This window comes from Megalops cyprinoides, chromosome 14 (genome assembly GCF_013368585.1).
Source record: "Megalops cyprinoides isolate fMegCyp1 chromosome 14, fMegCyp1.pri, whole genome shotgun sequence".
NCBI classification, from domain to species: domain Eukaryota; kingdom Metazoa; phylum Chordata; class Actinopteri; order Elopiformes; family Megalopidae; genus Megalops; species Megalops cyprinoides.
Window position 1 is genome coordinate 8858124 of NC_050596.1, and position 21879 is coordinate 8880002.

The 21879-nt window shown below is 43.4% G+C and overlaps 1 protein-coding gene across 1 annotated transcript; it reads left to right on the forward strand.

Annotated features, from left to right (window-relative positions):
• Positions 1-66: 66 nt before the first annotated feature.
• On the forward strand, positions 67-15572 carry LOC118789326 (ganglioside-induced differentiation-associated protein 2-like). Its single transcript, XM_036545694.1, has 14 exons — positions 67-165; positions 1439-1737; positions 2099-2238; positions 3856-4009; positions 4596-4684; positions 5638-5714; positions 6065-6224; positions 7166-7310; positions 7830-7906; positions 8984-9060; positions 9585-9724; positions 11085-11139; positions 11595-11738; positions 15314-15572. Exons 2-14 carry the CDS (start codon positions 1550-1552, stop codon positions 15353-15355), a joined length of 1488 nt encoding a protein of 495 aa, XP_036401587.1. The 5' UTR covers positions 67-165; positions 1439-1549; the 3' UTR covers positions 15356-15572.
• Positions 15573-21879: the final 6307 nt, after the last annotated feature.

Here is a 21879-nt window from a genome sequence, read left to right on the forward strand (position 1 = left end):
AGGCCCGTCCCTGTAGTAACTGTTTGCTAGCAAGCTGGCATAATCGGGCACCGGAGTTACCCCACTTTGTAGCGGTAAGCCTAGACGAAGGCTGAGCTGCCCTGAGAACTTGCCTTGTTTCAAAAGAACAAGCACAGCAACCCGAACTTGGAAAGAATAATCCTGGTATGTTTGATATATTTCCTGGAAAACTGGCTGTTTTATTTGTAAATTTGCCGGGTAGTAAAACAGAGAGCCACCAAACACGAACTTGACTTAAATAATGTTAGCGAACTAGTTTGCAATCTTAGCGGGTAGGCAGGCCTCGATATGGGAGTTTATCCGATGGAGAAAAAAATGTCAGCGTACGCTATCACGTGTTTGTCTTTTCTTATTTATGTTAGCTGCTTATTATGTATCCAGTCTTAATATTTCAAAGAATGGATTTTTTTTGTAAAACTTGCTCGGTCTGCCATAGTTTTTATTAGCCGAAAATGTGCTCTACATTGCTAACAATTATGTGAAAGGGTATGTTCTGGATTGCTGTTGTTGTCATTACAATAATTTTTTCTTACTGCTGTATAAATTATTGCTTAAATTTACTTAAATCCAATAGGCAACTACCGCAGTTGATTAATAGCTTTGGAATAGCCTAATAGCGGTGCAGTATCACGAGTACCTATTTTTGCGCTCTCTCTATTGCAAATTCATCATCTTCGTTCGCATAACGCAACGCTAACTCGAGTTCTAAAAAATTAATGCACCCTCACCGCACGTTCTGTTCTTAGAAGTGTGCCAGTTTTGAAATAAAGCTGCGGTCTGGGTCGTAAATTGTCATAATTCTTGAAAAGAAAACCCTCATTACTGTAGCGCAAAATTCATACTGCTTTCATACCCTTAATCTCGCTCGCTCTCCGTGGTAGGAAACACAAAGTGCAGCCTTGTAATCATTGTCTTACTGTGGAAGTGATAACGGTAACAACAATTGTTGCTGCCGTGTAATTAAGTCTTGTATGAAGACGGAATATTTATGCTGCAGTTTTCCTTTTTACATTGAACACGATCACATGATACAGTACAAAGTAGCACAGCTTTACCTGACGAGAGTAGTGTTTTTGTAAAGGAATTAAGGTGTAGATCAGATGTAGATCTGTAAGTGCACCTCTTTTACAGTGAGCTGGAGTCCCCAAAACCAGAACCAACAGCTCTGGCTAGTTTGATATTGTTTGATATGTTTTGGAATGTGTGTAACTAGAGATGCTCAAACTGGACACACAGTCACTTTATGAGGCATGAATTCAGCGTGAAAGTGAATGTGTGGGGTTCAAGTGTTCCAGTAGTCATGGAGTGGCAGGGACTCACTGGGACTCACTGAGACTCTCCAGTTTGTGGCCACACAGAGACCGTGTGTGACTCCTCTGACACTGAAAACAGGACAGTGTTTGTTTCTGTGCTCCAGCAGGCACACAGGGCTAAGCCAGTAGAGATTCCCTGCATCAGCGTCAGCTCTGCATCGGCTATCTTTTGGCCCTGTGTCAGCCCCCTGCTGATTCTGCACTGGCCTGGTACTATGGATCCCCTGGGAGCACGCCCCCGGTTTGTGGATATCCGGAAGTTGCCCTCCTGGGCCCAGTCCAAGACAGGGTTAAAGTCCAGTAGTGGAACCAGGGACCACAGCCACAGCCTGACCAACCAGCATGGGGTGCTCTTTTCTCCCTTCCCTTTCCGAGAGGACATCAACAGGAAGATAATTCTCTTGTGAGTCTGAGTTTCTCACACCCGCTCTACCACTTTCTCTGTTTTTCCCCCTCATCTCTCTCCTCCTCTCTTTCAAGGCCTCCCACGTAAGTAATTTTAAATGGGAACTATAAACAAAATAACATAACATCCCAAAAATTCTTGTTGTGTACTGCAGGTGATGGGTAGCCTTAGTAACATTACAGTGTCAATTGTAAGTTAGGTGTTATTCCCACAACAATATCTCAGAGGGTCTCTGAAGGGTTTACTGGTGGTAGCAGAGTAGGTGGAGTTTGATTGATTGTGAATGAATGAATTATGCATTTTGTTTGTTGTTCACATTTAATATTTAAAGTTTTCCCCTTTTTTCTCCTCTTCCCAGCACTGGAGACGTAGGTCTACTGAACTGCACAGCCATCGTCAACACGAGTAATGAGGTCCTCAGTGAGAGGAACCCTGTCTCTGACAACATCCACAGGCTGGCAGGGCCAAAGCTCAGAGAAGAGCTGCTCAAACTCACAGGTAGGGGGCAGCACTGAGCCAGCCAGGAGGTAAAATCAGTCCTTAAAGGCAGTTGTTGCCATTTTTTTCAGTCCAAGCTTGTTTATCTTCTGATGTGATATCTTTGACATGAACCTTAACCAGCACTCAAGCTGGGCTTTTAGGCACAGTCTCATACATGGGGACAGGGCCTAGATGAAGCCTGCCTTTTTAGCGGCATCTTTTTACCACGCCTCCTGGAGTCAGTCGGTAATTCCCTTTCAGCATTGATCCAGGGTCCATTTACCCAAATCTAAACCTATTCCAACATTTTTTTTGGAAAAAAAAATGAAACCGTTCCATGGCCAGCACAAGGGGGTGCTGTGTTTCCACAAAATAAGAGTGCATTCTCAAGGTTTAATCTAGTGGTGAGTGCCACCGGATTTGTGGCAATGCTGGGCTGATTGCAGGCAGTAGCATATCCATAGATTCTGAATTGCTTGATTCAGCACAGCTTTCTGTCTGACATTCATTTCAAATTCCGGTCCAATGTGGCACACTTGGGGAATCTAGAACCCCTAATCTAACCAAAGTGAAAATTAGGATGGAAGGTATGTTAGAGGCTGGTGGGACATACTTAATACCTATGCAGCACCATCAGGTAAGTCCTTTTCAGGGTGTCCTAGAGAAATTACATTAACTCTGAGGTCTGACTCTTTATAAAAAGTTAAAAACCCCCCTGTTGAAATCATGTAACCTCATTACAACCAACAGGTTCAGCCACTTGACTTTACACACAAAAGAGGCTTTATTACAAATGACTGTTACTCAGTGCTTCTTCTGTTCTATGTGTCAGCTTGGCCCTGTGGCCCACATTTACCATCTGAATACAGTACGGTTTCCTCAGCAGTCTTTGTGATAGTTAAGCATCTGATGCGGAAAATGGTCAGGGAATAACAAACCATTTTCTTGGAGCAGTATTGACATTGTGAATGACTATAAAATAATAACAGCTATAAAAGCTTTACAAGCCCCAACATCCTTTAAAAGTCTGGTATTGTAATATGGATCAACTTTTTTGATTACAAGGATGTGGGGACACGTACTGAGTGGGCCATTTTCGTTTTCAGCTGCTACGTGTTGTATACACCTAAAATGTGAGCCAAACGCCGTTACAGCAAGGCAGTCGAAGTGAAAAACACAGCTGTGTCTGGCCTGTATCAGAACAGCTGGTGCTTCACATGACCAAAGCAGCTCATACTGGTTCTGATCCCCCCCCCCCCATTTTCCCTGTTATTCTGCTTGTTCTGCGTTTCATAGCTTCTATTTACAGTTTTGTGACCTTGTGGAAAATGAATCTTTTTTTTGCGCTGGGAGGACTGCCTCTTAAAACAAGATAAATTTGTACGTGCTATATGAAGGTAGAGTGGATGGAAAATAGGACATTATGTGCTTGAATGTGTGCATTTTTGTCCAGCACGTTTATAAATTCTCTGCAGCACTATGCACTAGCTATGCTTGCTGCATTTCAAAGTGCGGTGCCAAAAGGTAACACTGAAACGCAGCATTCTCTTCACGTGGCAAAATGAGCCAAGCTACTTCAGAGCCAAGTTACAGGACAGAGAGGGAGATTGTACCTGTGTGTGCGGGTCTGTACAGGGTGCGGCCCGGGTGAGGTGAAGATGACCGAGGGCTTCGACCTCCCGGCTCGTTTCATTATTCACACAGTGGGACCGAAGTACAGGGCCAAGTACAGGACAGCAGCTGAGACCGCCCTCTACAACTGCTACAGGAATGCCCTGCAGCTGGTGCGGTGAGGCACACGAACCCTTCAGCACTTTATTTTACTGTGTTATTAGATAACATTATACAGTCTATTACTGCATATTACTCTCTCCCATTAGATTATATTATACAGTCTATTACTGCATATTACATATTCCCGTTAGATTACATTATATAGTCTATTACTGTAAATCACATTCTCCCTTTAGATGCATTACACACTATATTACTACATATTATATTCTCCCATTAGAAGACATTACATAGTATTTCACTTAATATTACATTCTCCCATTGTATTACATTACACAGTACACTATATTCTTCCATGAAATTTCATTACACAGTGTTTTACTTTATAGTACATTCTTCCTTTAGATTAACATTGCAAGGCTTTGCTTTGAGAATTGGTATGACATAATATTACTTTATTTGCATCTATTATGTGGAAAGCGTTAGGAATGCACTACACACACCAAGTAGATGTACCTAAAAGGCTTATACTTTTTTGCACATCCAACCAAGCCCCGGGTTTAGAGCAAGAGTTAGTGCTGATGAAATTTTGTGTGAGAATGTTCATTAGGGCTATCTGTCTGTCTGTCCATCGTTCCCAGAGAGGAGGCCATGACGTCCATAGCTTTCTGTGTGATCAGCACAGCAAAGAGAGGATACCCATTAGAAGATGCCACTCACATAGCACTCAGTAAGACACAGAGACCACATCAATCAAGGACAGAAACATGAAAAAAGACACAACCACACTTGCACAGAGAAAAAGCCACTAACAGAATCAAATGATGTCTTTTATCTGGAATTAGCTCATCTGATTTGTCATGGTATAATGCCTTTTCCTAATCCGCACTGTAAAAATTTTTATCATAGCATCTGTTTGCGTATGTGACTGCAGATTGAACTTGTTTAATTTTTCCATTGTCAGTGTGATTAATGATTAATCAAGGCTCGCTGCGGTTGCTGACATCCTGCCTTGACTCCTTGATTGCTGTGTTCACTGCAGAATGTGAGCTGAAATCAAATCAAAAGCTCTACTCATGCATCAATCATAAAAATAAGAGACTTTGATGTAAGCAGTTTACCTAAAGCTTCTGCACTGGGTTTTCACATTAGTCACACAGTGTACCCATAGTTCCTTACAGCTAAATCTAAATGTTAAGTTTGAGCAGTACTCGAGTGAGCTGTTTCCTAATTCCACAAAGCTGTAGAGGAGTAGATCAAGACTGTGTTCCACTTTTTGTTGAACTGATTTTATGTTTTTTTATGCTTGTTAATATTTATTTGAATTCCTTTTATTATAAGCCTGCGATAATCATATAGTGACATAGCTGATATGTTTAGAGTAAACATAATGTGTCTGATCACATGATCGTTAGTGGGTGGGCCCTGCCAGTACATCTTCACCGGGGTGTCCTGTCCTTCAAGGACTTCTGAGTCTGTCGGTGATTTATTTGTTGATTGATTAGTTTATAGATAGACTGATGTAGTGATTGATCGGTTCATTGATATATTAGTTGATTTATTGATTATTTATTGACTTATTGAATCAATGGATTCGTTGTTTGTTTGATTTATGGATTGGTTTGTTTAAGGATTGGTTGGTGTGTTGATTGATTGATGGCCCCGCCCTCTGCTCTCCTAAAGGGACAGTGCGCAGGTTTCTAGAGAGCCACGGTGCGAGCTTGGAGGCGGTGGTGTTTGTGGTGGCGGAGGGAGAGGAGGTGAGCTCAGCGGAGAGGGAGCGTCACTGGATGTCTGCTGCCCTTTTGTCGCGCTTGTGTTTTAAGAGTGAGGTCCTGCAAACTAGTCAGGGATGCTAGCATCTCACCTTAGCATAGCATGTCAGGCTTTCCTGCAGAACAAGGAGGAGGGCAATGTATGTGTGTGTGTGTGAGAGAGAGAGAGAGTGTGTGTGTGTTTCTGTGTTTGTGAGAATCTGTGTATGTGAGAGAGAGAAGGTGTGTGTGTGCCGCTATGTGTAAGTGTATGCGTCTGTGTTTGCGTGTATGGAAGGCGAGTGTGAGGAACGTGCCTTCTCTCCCGTTGCGTGTCGCTGGCGTGTCGCTCCCAGCCCGTGTACAGGAAGCTGCTGCCGCTGTACTACCCGCGCTCGCGGGAAGAGGAACGCAGCAGCCTGGCCCTCCTCCCCCGCAACGTGGGGAACTCCGAGGGAGCGCCCGTGGTGCCTGACAGGCAGATCCGCATCACAGACAAACCTGGCAGCATGGACGGTGAGTCCCCCCCTGCAGAACCACCTTTCCCGCATGCGCCCCACTGTGTCTGTCTCCATAGCATCAAGCCTCTCTAAGCAGGCAGGATATAAATATAAAGTGTCAGCCACACAGGGGAGGGATGTTTCTCTGTGTTTCAGTAGGTGGCAAAAGGAAGCGGGACTGACTCTGGAACCCCATGCTGTGCTGTTGCGTAGCAACCGTAGAATGCTCAGCATGACTTCTGGATCTCAAATAAAAAGTTTTAACTTCAGTTTGTGAGCTCCAGCATCGAGTAACCAGGTCAAACACATAGTCTGTGGGCTATGACCAGTCTGGGAACCAAAGTGGAGTGAATTTAGGCATTGCTGTCAAGGGTAATGGGTGAAAATGTAAAGAATGAAAAGAAAGAGAAATTTATAGCAGTGAGATGTCACTGGATCGTAGTTGAGTAGCCCTGCAGACACTGTGGCCCTCCAGGGGCAGGGTAGAATTATCCAGTTTTGCGGTGTACTGTAGTATTCTGCACTAGGGAAGCCAGGAGGAGTGTGTAAACTGCCATTTCTGTAAGGTAAGGAAAAAGGGGCCTCAGTTTTAGCCTCTCCTATCCTCGGAAAACCTGTGCTTTTTCTGGGGCTGCTAAAATTGGACACACTGCCTGACCATAAATTTCAATCTTTAGTCTGACAGATCCTTTGTTGTAATCATTGGTATTCATATTTTGGGGAGGTTTGGCTCAACATCAATAAGCAGGAATAGGAGTCTTTGATTTGGTTTATTGTAATGTATTCTAGTTGCTGGCAGAGCAGTGTTTTCACACACGCTTTATTCTCAGAAACCTGAAGGAGAATCACGATGCAGCTTCTCCTGTCCTCCTGTGTGTGTAACTCCTGTGTGTGTGTGTGTGTGTGTGTGTGTGTGTGTGTGTGTGTGTGTGTGTGTGTGTGTGTGTGTGTGCACAGAGGACTCGGATGATGGTACGCTGGGCCTGGGGCTGGTGGGAAGGCACGCCTTTGCTCGTATGGAGGGAGATGTGGACAAACAGCGCAAACTCCACCTGCAGGGCCAGAGGTCTCAAGCAGCACTGCACAGACAAGCCCTGAGGAAGTGAGTTCCAACTGCTGAATACACACCAATTGCCCGTTATTTCACCCCTTCACATGCACACACACATATACATGCACATACGCACACACATACACACACAGACAAACCTTAACACACATATGTACACACACACACTCATAAACACACACACACACACACACACACGCGCGCGCGCGCACGCACACACACACACACAGCCTGGACTCTCTTCTGTCAGCCTCCAATCTTGAAGAATTACTTTTTCATTAGACCCATTGTTTGTTTCAATATTTGCATAGTTTATGTAGTACAAAATGTTGCTGATCACTGACAATGTCTCCGTTAACCCCTTGTTACAAATCGTTATCACAACCACAACAATCTCTGACCAGGGCCGTGGTAGGGTCACTGACCCGGGCCCTGCCTTGATTTCCTGGCTTCATATGAAGCTGCCTCTGCTGTGCTGGTGGAGATGCTCATCCTCTCTGTGTGCTGACAGTTACAGGAGCATTAATGTGGGTCTTTCTCCTGTTCCTGCAGTTACAGCCGCTGGCTACGCAGAGCGAGAACGGAGGACCTGTCTCACATAGCAGCACTCAAAGCCTTATATCAGACTGGTCAGATTCAACTGTGTGTGTGTGCGTGTGTGTGTGTGTGTGTGCATGTGCATGTATTTGTGTCTGTGTGTGCTTTGTTCCTGGCATCTCATATTTAGTTCTAATAATGCCATACAGACACGGTCCAGTCTTCCTCTGGAGTAGTGTTAAGTCTTACAGCAGTTATGGTTATAAAATCACTAGGAGTCATGGCTGGTTGCTCCTGAGGGTGTGTGAGAGTTTATCTAAGATGGAGTGTATGTGTGTGAATGTACATTTGTGCACACGGGTGTGTGTGCGGGTGTGTATCTGCAGTAGAGTCCAGTGACAGTCTGGAGAGGAGAGGTACAGTCCCGTCTCACCAAGCCTGGTGACATGATCCAATTTTGTAGAGCAGTTTCACCATTTAAATTGCGAGCAGCCGTGATGTACCAGCTGTGGCTGAGTAGGGTGTGGCTGACATGGCTGACCCAGAGCTCCAGCATGACCATTGCTCAAGATTTTGTCTAATGATGAATGAATCTTGCCAAATGAATAAATGTGAAATATACATAAACACTACAGTGATTTTTACCCATGCAGAGTACAGATGTTTGAGCTGTTGAACCTGACAGTGGCGGTGGTAATGAGTTATCATCAGCAAGAACAGTGGCTTGCATCCAGACAGAACTGAACACTAAGCTGACCTCTCCTCCATGTCCTTTGTGACACCTTTTGTGGCCACTGTGGGGCAGACTTTCCCTGTAATGCCACTTGAACAACAGCTTCAGGTTTTTTTTTTTTGCCGTTGTTGATTTTGACTAACAGTTTTACATAGATAAACAACTCATATTTAAAGTAGCCAGATATGGAATAATAATTCTGTATAGCACAAAACATCAAGATGTCAGATTACTTCAGTGCTGATTAAAAACTTCATTTAAACACATTTGACTGAGTTATGTATGAGTTGATGAGCATAGACACATAAGTGACTTCTGTCAAATCCCATCTTTCCAGCTGATGTCTGTCCCTTTGGTTGTAGGGCACAGAATCTGTGCCCCACCATAGAGATCCACGTCCCTGTGTGTAATGGGCTTGCTGTGTTTGTGTTCGCAGGAGTGGACAGGTATGGACGTCCGGTTATGGTCATCGTTGGGAGAAATATTCCAGGCAGACTGATAGACATGGAGAAGGTAAAGCAGTCTGTCATTTTGTGCTTAGAGTGAAAGAACCAAAATGAGGACATCAAACTCCCCAAAGCCATTCTCTCTCAGCTATACTCCCCAAAGCCATTCTCTCCCAACTATACTCACCAAAGCCATACTCTCCCAGCTATACTCCCCAAAACCATACTCTCCCAGCTATACTCCCCAAAGCCATACTCTCCCAGCTATACTCCTCAAAGCCGTTCTGTCCCAGCTATACTCCTCTAAGCCATTCTGTCCCAGCTATACTCCTCAAAGCCATACTCTCCCAGCCATACTCCCCAAAGCCATTCTCTCCCAGCTATACTCCTCAAAGCCATTCCATCCCAGCTATACTCCTCAAAGCCATTCCGTCCCAACTATACTCCCCAAAGCCACTCTCTCTCCAGCTATACTCATCAAAGCTACTCTCTCCCAGCTATACTCCCCAAAGTCACTCTCTCCCAGCTATACTCCTCAACTGCTTGCTCTGCAGTGTCTTTGCTGCAAGGTGTTGTGTGTGTCCTCTGTAGGCCCTGCTATACTTCATCCACGTGGTGGACCCCATTGCTGTGAAGGAGTACGTGATAGTGTACTTCCACACGCTGACAAGAGCCCACAATCGGCTGCACTCAGACTTCCTCAAGAAGCTCTACGATACTGTGGACCCCAAGTGAGTGTGTGGGGGTGGGGGCAGGGGGCACAGGGTGTGCAGTACGGTGGCTCAGTGGTTAGCACTATTGCCTCACAGCAAGAAGGTCCTTTCTCTGGAACATGCGTGGGTTTCCTCCGGGCGCTCCAGTTTCATCCCACTATCAAAAAGACATGCATGTGTTAGGGTTAATACTCCTGTCAGTCCCCTTGACCAAGGCACTGACAAAAGCCCACTGCTTCAGATGGGTCAAATGCAGAAGATGAATTTCCCCACAGGGAACAATAAACTGTACCATTTACCATTTTTACAGTATGGGGGGTTGTAAGGTTTCATGAAGCCCTACTCTGGGTGGAAGCTGTCATGCTTTCAGTTAACCAGTGACCTGTTTGGAATTGCAATCAGTTCCACTTCCACTGTGAACAGTGAGGTGTACTTATTGGTTCGTATCAGTTAGTGATTCATATTAGATGATGGCATGATGAATGACATCACTCTATCTCTGAGAGTGATGCGGAGTTAAAGGCATGTGGTAGGACAGTCAGTTCTACACTAGCTCTCTTGCATTACTGAGCAAGTCTTTGCCATAGTCTTTCTCATCCTCGCCTGAAAATGGACAGAGTAGAACGTTCCATTAGAAACAGCAGAACTCTGTTTAACTGCAGCTGGATTCGGTGACAGTTCTGTTGGACTCCACTCCCCTGGCCCACAGAACAGAATAGAACCCAGACCAGACAGTGTTGTAGACAGCGCTCCCCCACATACTCCCATTGGCTCCCTGTCAATGTAGTGATAAATACTGAGAGACAGTGTTGGGAGTAAAAGTGGTGTCTGTTAGAAGAGCGCGATGCTGTTTGCTCACTTGAGGAAAGTTAAGTTCACCCTCCTTGTTTTAAAAGCATAATTATAGCCCTGCTGCTCTTGCTAATCTCAGCACTAGCAGTCTCTTTGTCTGACCCCTGGTCTGTACAAACATACTGTGATTCCCCATTTGCCCTATATGCAAATGTCTGTCTGACGTGCAGTTGCAGTTGTGTGCAGTTGTAGGTCTGTATGCACGTGACTCTCCATGTCTTTGATTCTCTATTTTCTCTGTATGCAACAGTCTGTCTGTCATTCTTTATTTGCCCTGTGTGCAGCTGTCTGTCTGTCTGTCTGTCTGTGAATCTCCATGTGCTTTGCACAGACCTTTGTTTCAGCCTTTGAAAGTACAGAGGGCCTGGAGACATTTGGGCAGGTCAGTCAACGGTCAGTCTCTGAAGAGTGTGGCTGGTTCACAAATTTTTGCTGTTATTGGTATAATTTGAGAGAAATCTGTCAGATGGGCCAGATGAATCATTCATTTTTCAGAAAAGCTTATTTATCTTAACTTGTTTTTTAGGTTTAAAAAGAACTTGAGGGCCTTCTACTTCGTACACCCCACATTCCGCTCTAAGGTAGGAAAGGGTTTTTCCAAATTACACTGTTTTATTTAATTGAATTGGTTGTCATTATTTGAAACATATTCAGTGATTACATTTAAAATATAATGTACACTTGAGTAAATTAATTAAATGCTTTTTCTTGTGTGCTCTTCATCCTCTCTTCAGAAGGAACACAGTTCAGTGTCTCGTATTTCAATGAGAAAGAATGTACCGGTCATTAAAATGTTTAAATATTAAATATTTACATCCTCATAAATTTCTTGCAGTAGTCAAGTCATTTTACATTGTCTGTTTACATTATCCGCCAGCATTGTCCAGTAGTACTGTAGGTGTTCTCATATAAATATGTTGACAGTGACATATTAATGTATTTCCTAAGTAAGCAGTAATTTGTGGCTGTTAGTGTTTATTTTTTGGTGTTGACTGACATTTGATCCGCATGCGAATGTTCAACTCGCCCCTCTCAGGTGTGCACCTGGTTCTTCACCACCTTCAGCGTCTCTGATCTGAAGGAGAAGGTGCAGCAGGTGCAGTCCCTGCGGCAGCTCTTTAACTACATCGTCCCAGAGCAGATTGACATCCCAGCCTTTATCCTGGAGTACGACGCCCAGGTGAGAGACCTCACGGCACACTATACCCCCAAAGAGCTCTGGTGGCTCAGAGGGTAAGCAGTGCAGTTGCTACTCAGGAAATTGTGGGTTCTAGCCCTCCCTTGGGGGCGGCATAGTGTAGCATAGTGGTTAAGGAGCAGGCCTCCTAACCAAAAGGTTGCCGGGTCGATTCCCCGCTGGGCCACTGCTGCTGTACCCTTGGGCAAGCTACTTAACCCAGAATTGCCTCAGTAAATATCCAGCTGTATGAATGAATAACATTGTAAAAAAACTGTAACCAATATAAGTTGCTCTCAATAAGAGTAACTGCTAAATGCCAATAATGTAATGTAATAATGCAAAACTCCCCCCCAAATTCACCTGCCCATATAACAGTCTAACTCCTGTAAAACTAAGTCTTTGACTCCACAATGTCCTCTCTAAAATGACCCTTTTGAAATTAAAATCAGTCCTTAACATCTGTAAAACGTACACTGCAAGCTGCTGAGCTCATTTGAGGTCAGATGATCGAAACAAACACACCACTTTGAATGAACCATTGGCATTTTTATTAGATATAGCTTTGCTGAAACTTGCTTTAGAACTGTCCAAAGGCTGTAAATTACTGTTAAGGCACAGAAAAATGTGGTTGTGCTGGCTCCAAATAATTTTGCTAAACAAAAAACTATAACATATTTGTGGGGGTGCTTTAACCTACAAAACACTGACGCCCAAGCTGTAGCAATTTGCATGAGGATCTTGTGTGTTCAACCTTTCCCTTTACAGGGAAAAGCATTTACGGGAACTACTCAAAAGCAGCCAGAATCCATGTTCTTTCAAGATCTCGCTCAGTGATGTAACACGCTCTGTGCCTAAAGTTCCCATGGAAATGAACCGGCAAACAGGGCTTGCGGTTTAGGGCTCTGACCAGACCAGTACCGCCACTGGACCGCACACATGAGAGCCAGTCAGAAACGAGAGAAGATGGCCGTGGTCCCTCGGTCCGAGGGTTGAAACACAAAGCAGAAGCAGCTCTCCCCGGTGATGCTGCCCGTCCGCCATGCACACTCTGCTTGGAGAGAGGAAGGAGAAAGTCCTGTGGCTGCCCTCATCTGCTTTCACTCCACTGCAGTTCCATGAAGCATTTCCAATAATGCAGTGAATCATAAAGGTTTTCCCGTAACTCCAGAAAGCCGTTACCCTAGTTCTGAAAAGTCGGTCCTCTCACTCTGTAAAGTTGGTCCAGTAATACCAACAAGCAGATTCCTGAAGTCCAAAGGGTCTGTTCTTTCTTATGTGCTGTCATGTGCGTAGATATATCCAGGCACACAGAGGTAATAAGAAGCATACACATTGTGCTGATGTACAGTCATGCAATATGTGTGCACTGTTATGCCTGGACACAGCGTATTTTTGGTTATCATGTAAATTATGGTTATCAAAAAAGTGAGTTATCAGAAAACTTTCTGAGTCAAAAAGGAGTTGAAAGCACAGGTTTCAGTAATAATACTAGAATAGAATACTTTGATAAATGAGTAAATGCAGTGTTGAACAGAACAAACCAGCTGTGATGAGAGAGCACCACCTTTAGCCTGATAATGACCCTGAACCTGGTTCACCTTTAGCCTGATAATGACCCTGAACCTGGTTCACCTTTAGCCTGATAATGACCCTGAACCTGGTTTACCTTTAACCTGATAATGACCCTGAACCTGGTTCACCTTTAACCTGATAATGACCCTGAACCTGGTTAACCTTTAACCTGACAATGACCTAGAACCTGGTTTATCTTTAACCTGATATTAAGCCTTAATCTGATTCACCTTTAACCTGACAATAATCCTGAACTTGGTTAACCTTTATCCTCATAATGACCCTCAAGGTGGTTCACCTTTAACCTGGTAATGACTCAGAACCTGGTTAACCTTTAACCTGATAATAATCCTGAACTTGGTTAACCTTTATCCTCATAATGACCCTCAAGCTGGTTCACCTTTAACCTGATAATGACTCAGAACCTGGTTTACCTTTAACCTGATATTAAGCCTGAATCTGGTTAACCTTTAACCTGATAATGCCCCTGAACCTGATTTACCTTTAATCTGATCATGACCCTGAACCTGGTTAACCTTTAACCTGACAATGACTTAGAACTTGGTTCACCTTTAACCTGATAATGACGCTGAACCTGGTTTACCTTTAACCTGATATTAAGCCTTAATCTGGTTCACCTTTAACCTGATAATGCCCCTGAACCTGATTTACCTTTAATCTGATTATGACCCTAAACCTGGTTAACGTTTATCAGGCTGCAGAACACTATCATTATCAAGGGAAGTTATCTGCCTCCCTTTTTTTCTAGCAAGCTGGTTTCCCCTGGATACCTGCTTCTGCAGTGGTTTTGGTGGTAAAGCTAGCTTTCAACAGGTGATAGATTCTGCCCTGGATCTAGAGTGAATCAGTCGCCAATGAAAAGTATTATGTACTGTCCCATTCCATTCCATTGAACACTGTCCCGTTCCATTCCATTGAACTCTGTCCTGTTCTGTGCTCTGTGGATTAGACCTCTCTATGCAGCATCTCTCTTTGTTTTAGGGGTGGCATTGCCCTGGAAACTCTGTTCACATGAGTGGCTGTTTCTGCACAAAAAAAAAAAATTAAATGTATTCCCTTGTTTCTCAAAATAATTGTGCAACATTTGGCCAATAGCATGGAGGCTGAATTTGGAGAAACATTCTGTCAGTCTAGATGATGCTTTCTCTTGCTTCATTGTGTTTCCATTTCTCCAGCGATCACACTTTGATCAGCTTAATCCGACTTTGATCGACTTACTCCTAAGTATTATGTTAAAAATAGTTTTCTTTGTTAAAATATATTCAGCTGACAACAATTTTTCTGTTCATGTTGGTTTTGGATATGAAGGTTAAATATCTGCCTTCGGTTAGATTCTTCTGGCAAGCGACACATTAAAAACATTACTGGATCACAACAGGAAGAGGGTATTTTTTTATTTCCTAAAATTGCAACAGAAGGCCTTGAACTCTGTTGGCGCATCGTAATCTTTTTTGCTGTCAGCCCTGATAAGATTCTTATGTGTGCGAACAGAAATGTGTGTGAAAGTTGTGAAAGGTCGTAAAATGGAAACACATTGCATTACTTCAGTGCTTGGCAGAAACGCTTGTCCTGAGCGCTTACAGTGCGCACTTTACAGTGCACCTCCCGTGTCCTTTTGCGTATTTCCATTTTGCACTATGATATAATCATTTAAACAGCTGGAATTCTCCAGAGCAGCTGCAGTAGAGGACCGTGTTCAAGGGAATAAGTCTCTCAGGTCCGGAGTCCAGCACTTTAACCACTACTCCACACTGCTGTTCACAAATCTGCTGATCTAATCAGAACTCAACGCTACTGTCCACGACCCTCAGGTCCAAAGTCCATTGCTCGAACCGCTATTACACACTGTTGCCCACAGGTGTAGGGTACAGTGCTCACTGATGCTCACAACCCTCAGGTCCAGAATCCATCACTGTAGACTGATGCCTGAACGCATTCATCACTGTTTCCTTGACCCCGAGTGCCTCTGTGTTTTGTTTTAGATTAACCGGCGATACCGCCCCACCCATTACTCCGGTCTCTGAAGAAACAGGCCGGACTCCAACACCGCCCCCCCCCCAGATCCGGGTTCCGCACCTGCTTAGTGATTGACTAGTTCGCCCCCTCTGACCACGCTGGCGCCACATACGTGTGCTTCAGGCCATGGTCAGGCTACGAGCGGCTGCACATTCAGAACAAGAACCTCCTTCCTCAAAACCAGCAAGCCCAGAGAGACAAAACACTGGACTCGCCTTCACTTAGAACACTGTCAGAGAGGGTGTGTGTAGATCCTGTGTGTGTGTGTGTGTGTGTGTGTGTGTGTGTGTGTGTGTGTGTGTGTGTGTGTGTGTGTGTGTGTGTGTGTGTGTGTGTGTGAGTGCGTGTTTGAGTGTGTGTGTGTCTCACTTGTTGCCCACGGTCATGTGACAGTGAACATGTGTGTTCTGTGCCCACATGAAGGAAACCAGCATCACAGATAGAAAACTACAGCCTGGTGCTCTGAGGATACAAACTACCTCACCACTTTATGGTGGATAGACTGTCACTTGGCTAAATAATAATAATAATAATAATAATAATGGCTAAATAATTACTAATGTCTATTCTTACATGTTTCTACAATTTTTCACTTCTGTCCCTCTGGTAATAGTGGCCTATACAGGCAGTTGTAAATTTAACATATACGCTGGTGTGATATCCCAGAATTTTCATCTTTCACCTTTCATCTGATACACACAGTTTGCACGCAACCTCTCTTTGTGAACACAACAAGAATTCCATTCAACCACAGTTGTGCACTGAATTCAACCACAGCACTGAAAAGCTCCTTATTTTTAACAAAAATTTATCAGGGATAATATTTAGTTTCACTGTCTAAATGACCATTTCTCACACACAATCACGAAACAGTTGTTTCATTATTTTCTTTCAAGTGAGTAGAGATCGTGAGAGATGACTTTGTGGCTGGATTTCAAGGCAGAAACAGATCTGAATCACTAGATTGCTCGTCTATTTATCAAACAGCAGCTGTCAAGAGTTAGAAAACCAAAACATGTTATTAGCCTTTTTTCAAGAAAAGATGGATTCACGCATGGTTTCCCTTTGCTACAATGTGACTTCAGTTATAAATACTGTAATATGTTTTGAGTTTTGAATTATAAGTTTCGAATTATTACATTGCTAAAACTGGAAGATTCATGGAGCGGGAGTCTCACATTAAAGTAAGGTATCTTGAAGATCCTTCAAAAGTTTTTTGCATCTAACATTACTCCTTGCAGATTGATGTAACACTAACCCCTGTGCTGTCCCTCAGTTTCAAACAGCACATGTCAGTCTTACTTATCAGATTTGAGTTTAACTACATCCACATTGTTAGCATAATGATTTTGACATGACATTGTTAATATTATGATTCCAAAATTTTTTGATTTTTTTGTTTGTTTCTTTTACTTGTTCTGCCAAGGAGATGGAATGGTGACAGCAAGGCATGTCCCAAATAACACCCTTCACCTCTGACTTCCTCTTATTTATTTATGTGATGTTGTGTGATGTGTATTGAGATTAAGGGCCCATTTGCAGCCTGTTTGTGCTGTGTAATGTCTGGACTCACATTGTCAAAGGCATAGTTGTGATACTGTGGTATGCCCTTTAAACCGGGAGTACTGATCGCATAATATGGGCCTGGGTCTTATTGATGTTGGTTGGATTCCTGGTGTCTGCAGGTAAAGGAGGCGGAGTTTATTCAATTTTCTACTGTCACCAGGAAAAGGAGGTGGAGTAAAAGTGATTCCTGGTATGTCCAGGAAGAGGAGCTGGAGTTTAGTCAACACCACTTTGCAGGTGGCGTACCTTGGCTGATATGCAGTTATTGTGTTCATACCCTCTGTAACCCATGAAGCTGGTTTCACAGAGGGTGTACTAGTGCACAGTCAGAATTTTCTGCGTGAATAAATTAAAATAAGTTAATGCTAATTTGTAAAATCCCCCTATTTCTATAATCATAAGTACATTTAGCTGAAATGAATGTTGATTACATCTGTTTTCTACTTGTTAATTTGTGTTATCATAGCCAATATACAGGGACAAGCCTTAAACTGACATCTGTCTTGAATAAACACCCAAATTGCAATGACAAGCGTCTTGAGTGAATTAAAGCATTGTTGTGTGCATATTACTTATCATTATAAAGACTGCAAGAGTATTCTTTCACTGTCAGGGATCTGAAACCTTGAGAGCACATGTCCCTCTGAACCCTTAATTGGTTTGAAGTTTGCCAGCAGCTGTTTGAATAGCATAACTCACTGCTAATGAGGGGACATTCATTCAGCAGATTAACTCCTTAACTTCGCTCTGCTTTTAGGACGACAAGTAGAAGGACACTGCACTCAGATTTAAAAGTGAACTATACTTGTTTCCATTGATCTTACACTTTTGTACATTTACTTTAGTAACTCGAATGAGAAATTGCCCCTGCATTCAATTAACATTTGTCTGGAACTTTGATTTATTAGTCAAATAATTTCAGTCATTTTAATGGCCACTGTACTTGCATGACAAAAAACAAAGTAATCCTTGCATTTAACTGAGTCAAATTGAAGGCCAATATAGTCTAATCCAGGGGACAGCCAATGACAGAATTTTAAAGGCCCACCACTTAAGTGGCTTATGAAGCCTCTTTTAGCAGTTGCTACAATCTGTAGAATCATTTTAATTTCAAACCCCACCTGGCAAACCCGGTTTTGATCTCGGAAGAAAGAAAGAAAACTCAATATATGAATGTCTGTTGTCCCATAGTGTGAACTCTTCAAAATCATTAATTATTAGTGATTGAATAATTGATTATTGATTGTTTAGAGATTTATGAACTTCAAGTTTATGACAGCAAGTTGACCAGCTCTATGTAAGTGTTGCATTGATTTGCAAATCTTAGGAAATTCTGCAACATGTTAAATACAGCGGACATGAAAAGGTAGACTTGGACTCCGCTACAGTGATGCTGTGTGTGATTCTGTTGCGCACAGTGGTTTGGCAAACAACATTTTGAAAATAAAGTAAAATAATGGTTGAACCGTGACATGGATTCATCCTCAACTCTGGCATCCAGATTTCCACAGGAACCCACCGCAGTCAGCACATCCACAGTTCCATGACTTTGACTGTCTGCGCTTCCCTGAAGGTCACAGGCAGATCAGTCTTTGGCCACTCACTCCCTCAGAATGGGGTCGAAAATCCTTTTGGGGCGCTCAGAGACTCCCCAGTTTCCGCCCCACCTCTTGGACACTGCCGTCTCAAACAATATGTCTTCTCCGGGGAGATATAAGCAGCATTTCCACACTGTGTCGTTGAACACATAGCTGATGATGCTGTTTTAATAACTGTCGTATTAAGCCAGCGAAATTCCACAGGGTAAACGGAGCTTGGGAAAGAGGAGGCGGAGAGCGACTGAGGGTCATGAATCTTGTACCACTTTCCAGCAGCTTACAGCTTTAATATCAGCAGGCAGTATCCATTTGCAATGAACCACAATAAAGCACAAATGAATGCCTTTAAGAAGATTGTTTTCGTGCTCTTTTACTGTCTTTGAGAATTTTGAGGATGAGACATAAAACCCCGAACCTTGACTCATTGCGGTCAATAAAGATGAGGGTAGGGGGTTCATTGGTTACTGGCAATATTCTCTGTAATGATCTCCCCAGTCTGCTTAATAAGATAAATCCCAGCCTATCTATCCACTCCGTTAGCTGTGTGGGGAGTGCTCTGTCATAAAATGGCTGCTGAGAAGTATCCACATTGGAGGTGGTTGAGGTGAGTCCCCCAACCCCTCACTTAAAAGCACTCAGAGATCTTTGAAAGGTTCCATTTTGTCACTTAGCAGACATTCCCTATCTAGAGCACCATAAAAGATGAGTACATTTAATGTTACATTTCTGTTTTTGACATCCAGTAAATGATCTAGAGCAGAATGTGAGTAGATGATTATTATTGTTGTTGTTGTCATTACTATATGCTTGGCAGCAAAGGCTCTCCCTCTGTTCTAAGATGAAGCACACTTAGGACCTGTATCTCCACTTTTAACATTTCTGTCCTGTACCAGCCTCTGAGCATTCTAATGTGTTTCCTGCCCTTTCCCTCAGACATAAGCAATGTAAATTCAGCGAAATACTCATACACACACTTCATCAGCATTAAGGTTGCATTCTGCTTATGACAGTAATGATCTGGCCTTGCAGTGGTGCCTGCAGTTGTAGAGGTCTTCTAGATATGCGCCAAAAATCCCCATGCAATTAGCCGCTATGCACTCAAGGTAACAGCTTGAGTCTTCATTGAATTTTTTAAAAATGCCAGCACCATGCTGGAAAACTAACACATTTCTGAAAGAGGTCTAGCTTATCACTGGCTAGCCAATTGGTTGTTAGCCAGTTCATGTCAGGTAAATTATCATCCTGCAAAGCTGTCATTTTACCTAGTAAGCTAGCTACATTAAGTGTGCATTTGGGGAAACCAAAACTCAGGCTTCATTGTATGGAATAAAACAAAACAGTAAATTAAATTCACATAGATATTTGTATTTAGTATTTGGATATCATCTAAATCCACTCATCATTTTTGAGGTTGTTTTAAGAGGATCTAGTAGGGGGTCCTGGCGAGTGTCATCCTCCACAAAGTGATCTATTCTCAGTCAGTAACACCAGCTAGCTGGTGCCCTACCACTCACATGCAGGATATAGCAGATGTATGTTTATTGTTACAGTTTTAAAACCATCTGTTCAATTTGAACATCATACTGTACAGTCAAGCAAACATTATCACTTGACACCAGACAAATGCAGTCAGAGTGTCATAGATGTTAATTACAGTATATTTCCAGGGTTAATTTAATGACAATTGTAATATCCAGTGCACACAGTAACTGATCTGATTTTCAGCTGAACTATAAAAAACTGTTAATGTATACAATCAGCTCTTTAGCCTTTTACAATTCCATGGAAAGTGCTTACAAACATACAAACAAATACAAGAGAAAGTGCATAGAGGGTGAAAGTTGAGATCAGTATGCAGTAACTTTATTTTGCCACTAGGGAGTAGTAGAAACACCCAGGACTCTAAAATCACAGGAAGCATAATTGCAGTAAAAAAGTTACGTGTGTGTCAGGGTTGCAAAGTGAAAACATTTGGTTTATCATCCTCAGTACCCTCCAATGTGCATGACAGGTCATGCACTGGGGCAGCAGGCCTGTCCAGCTAGGCCTAAACAGTGCTATTCTTCCCTTCTACCACCCATCTCACGCTTTGCTATGATAAGCCTACACAGCCCCAGTCCTGCAACTACTCCAGCACCCACTAACACTCTCAGAACTGGTGAGGAGATATAAACTGTGTAATTAAGATTGTAATGATCTGACTCAAGTGCTTAATGCCAGGTGGGCACAGTGGTAAGGAGCAAAACTCTACTTAACCCAGAAGTGCCTCAGTAAATATCCAGCTGTATAAATGGGTAACATATAATAAAAAAAAAAAACACCCACATGTAGAACCATGGTCATGTAGCCCTGCACACACTGCAGCCCTCCAGGACCATGGCTGAGTAGCAACACTATGTAATGTTCCCTGAATACAGCAACATCCATAAGCACAGAAACTACAGTATATTTGTTTATTATTCATTTTGTTCCATTGTAGCAGGACTCTTCTCGTGGGTATTGAAACCGTTGTCGCTGGGGTTCTTTTACTTAAGAGATGTGCAAACACGAGTCCCAGGAGAGCACAGTTGTGTAACTCAGATACAGTGCAGGGCTTTCAGTTTGTAGTTTCAGTCTCGCACTCTGGTTATACATAGGTCTGAAATACAGTGATTTAATAATTATGAGGCCCTGCACTTAAAAGCAGGCGTTAAGGCCTGATGATCCTGACCTTTTATTTCACAGTACCCACGCAGACACAGTATAAGCCGGGAGATCAGGCATCCCAGTGCTGCCTCAGCTCAAGCAGGGGATGTCACAGCATGCAGGACTGATGGATGCTGTGGGCTTTGAATGGTATCGTTTTTTTTTCTAGCTCCGATCACCAAATTTGTTACTTTGGTTCTCGGGGGGGGGGGGGGGGGGGATTTGGTTTTATGTTACAAAGACATCACTCGTTGCGCAGAATCGTTTGCTTGGAGTACGCCGGACCGTTTTTGATCCGAGACATTTTTCAGACATGAAAGTGCCGCCAGGGCACCGGGGCTGTTTAATAGGAACAGCATGGAGAAAGGGCCTGGCCCCGGAGCCGCGCTCCACACGCACTGCAGCACAACCGGAGGACACGCAGCCTTCAGCCGGGCCACGCGGAGCCGCCTGGGAGGCAGAGACGGGGCGAGAGAGGGTGAGAGAGGACGGATTGGGGGTTGGGGGGTGGGGTAAAGGGTTTCAGGGAAACGTCTGGACTGGCTGACGGGAAAGGTGCACCTCTGTTTGTTCTCTCTGTTTCAGCCACAGGAACATCTGCACCCCTGCTCCGCTCCTCACCTGTTTCTCAGTACTGCAAGACCCTATAAGCAGCAGGCCTTCACGGACTCGTTTTTGTGGCA

Excerpts from the sequence above, each read along its gene's own strand:
- LOC118789326 (XM_036545694.1), top strand. The coding sequence starts at position 1,550 with ATGGATCCCCTGGGAGCACGCCCCCGGTTTGTGGATATCCGGAAGTTG. Across the intron at positions 6,225-7,165 it reads CAAACCTGGCAGCATGGACG|AGGACTCGGATGATGGTACG; the intron begins GTGAGTCCCCCC and ends GTGTGTGCACAG. Across the intron at positions 9,725-11,084 it reads TACGATACTGTGGACCCCAA|GTTTAAAAAGAACTTGAGGG; the intron begins GTGAGTGTGTGG and ends CTTGTTTTTTAG.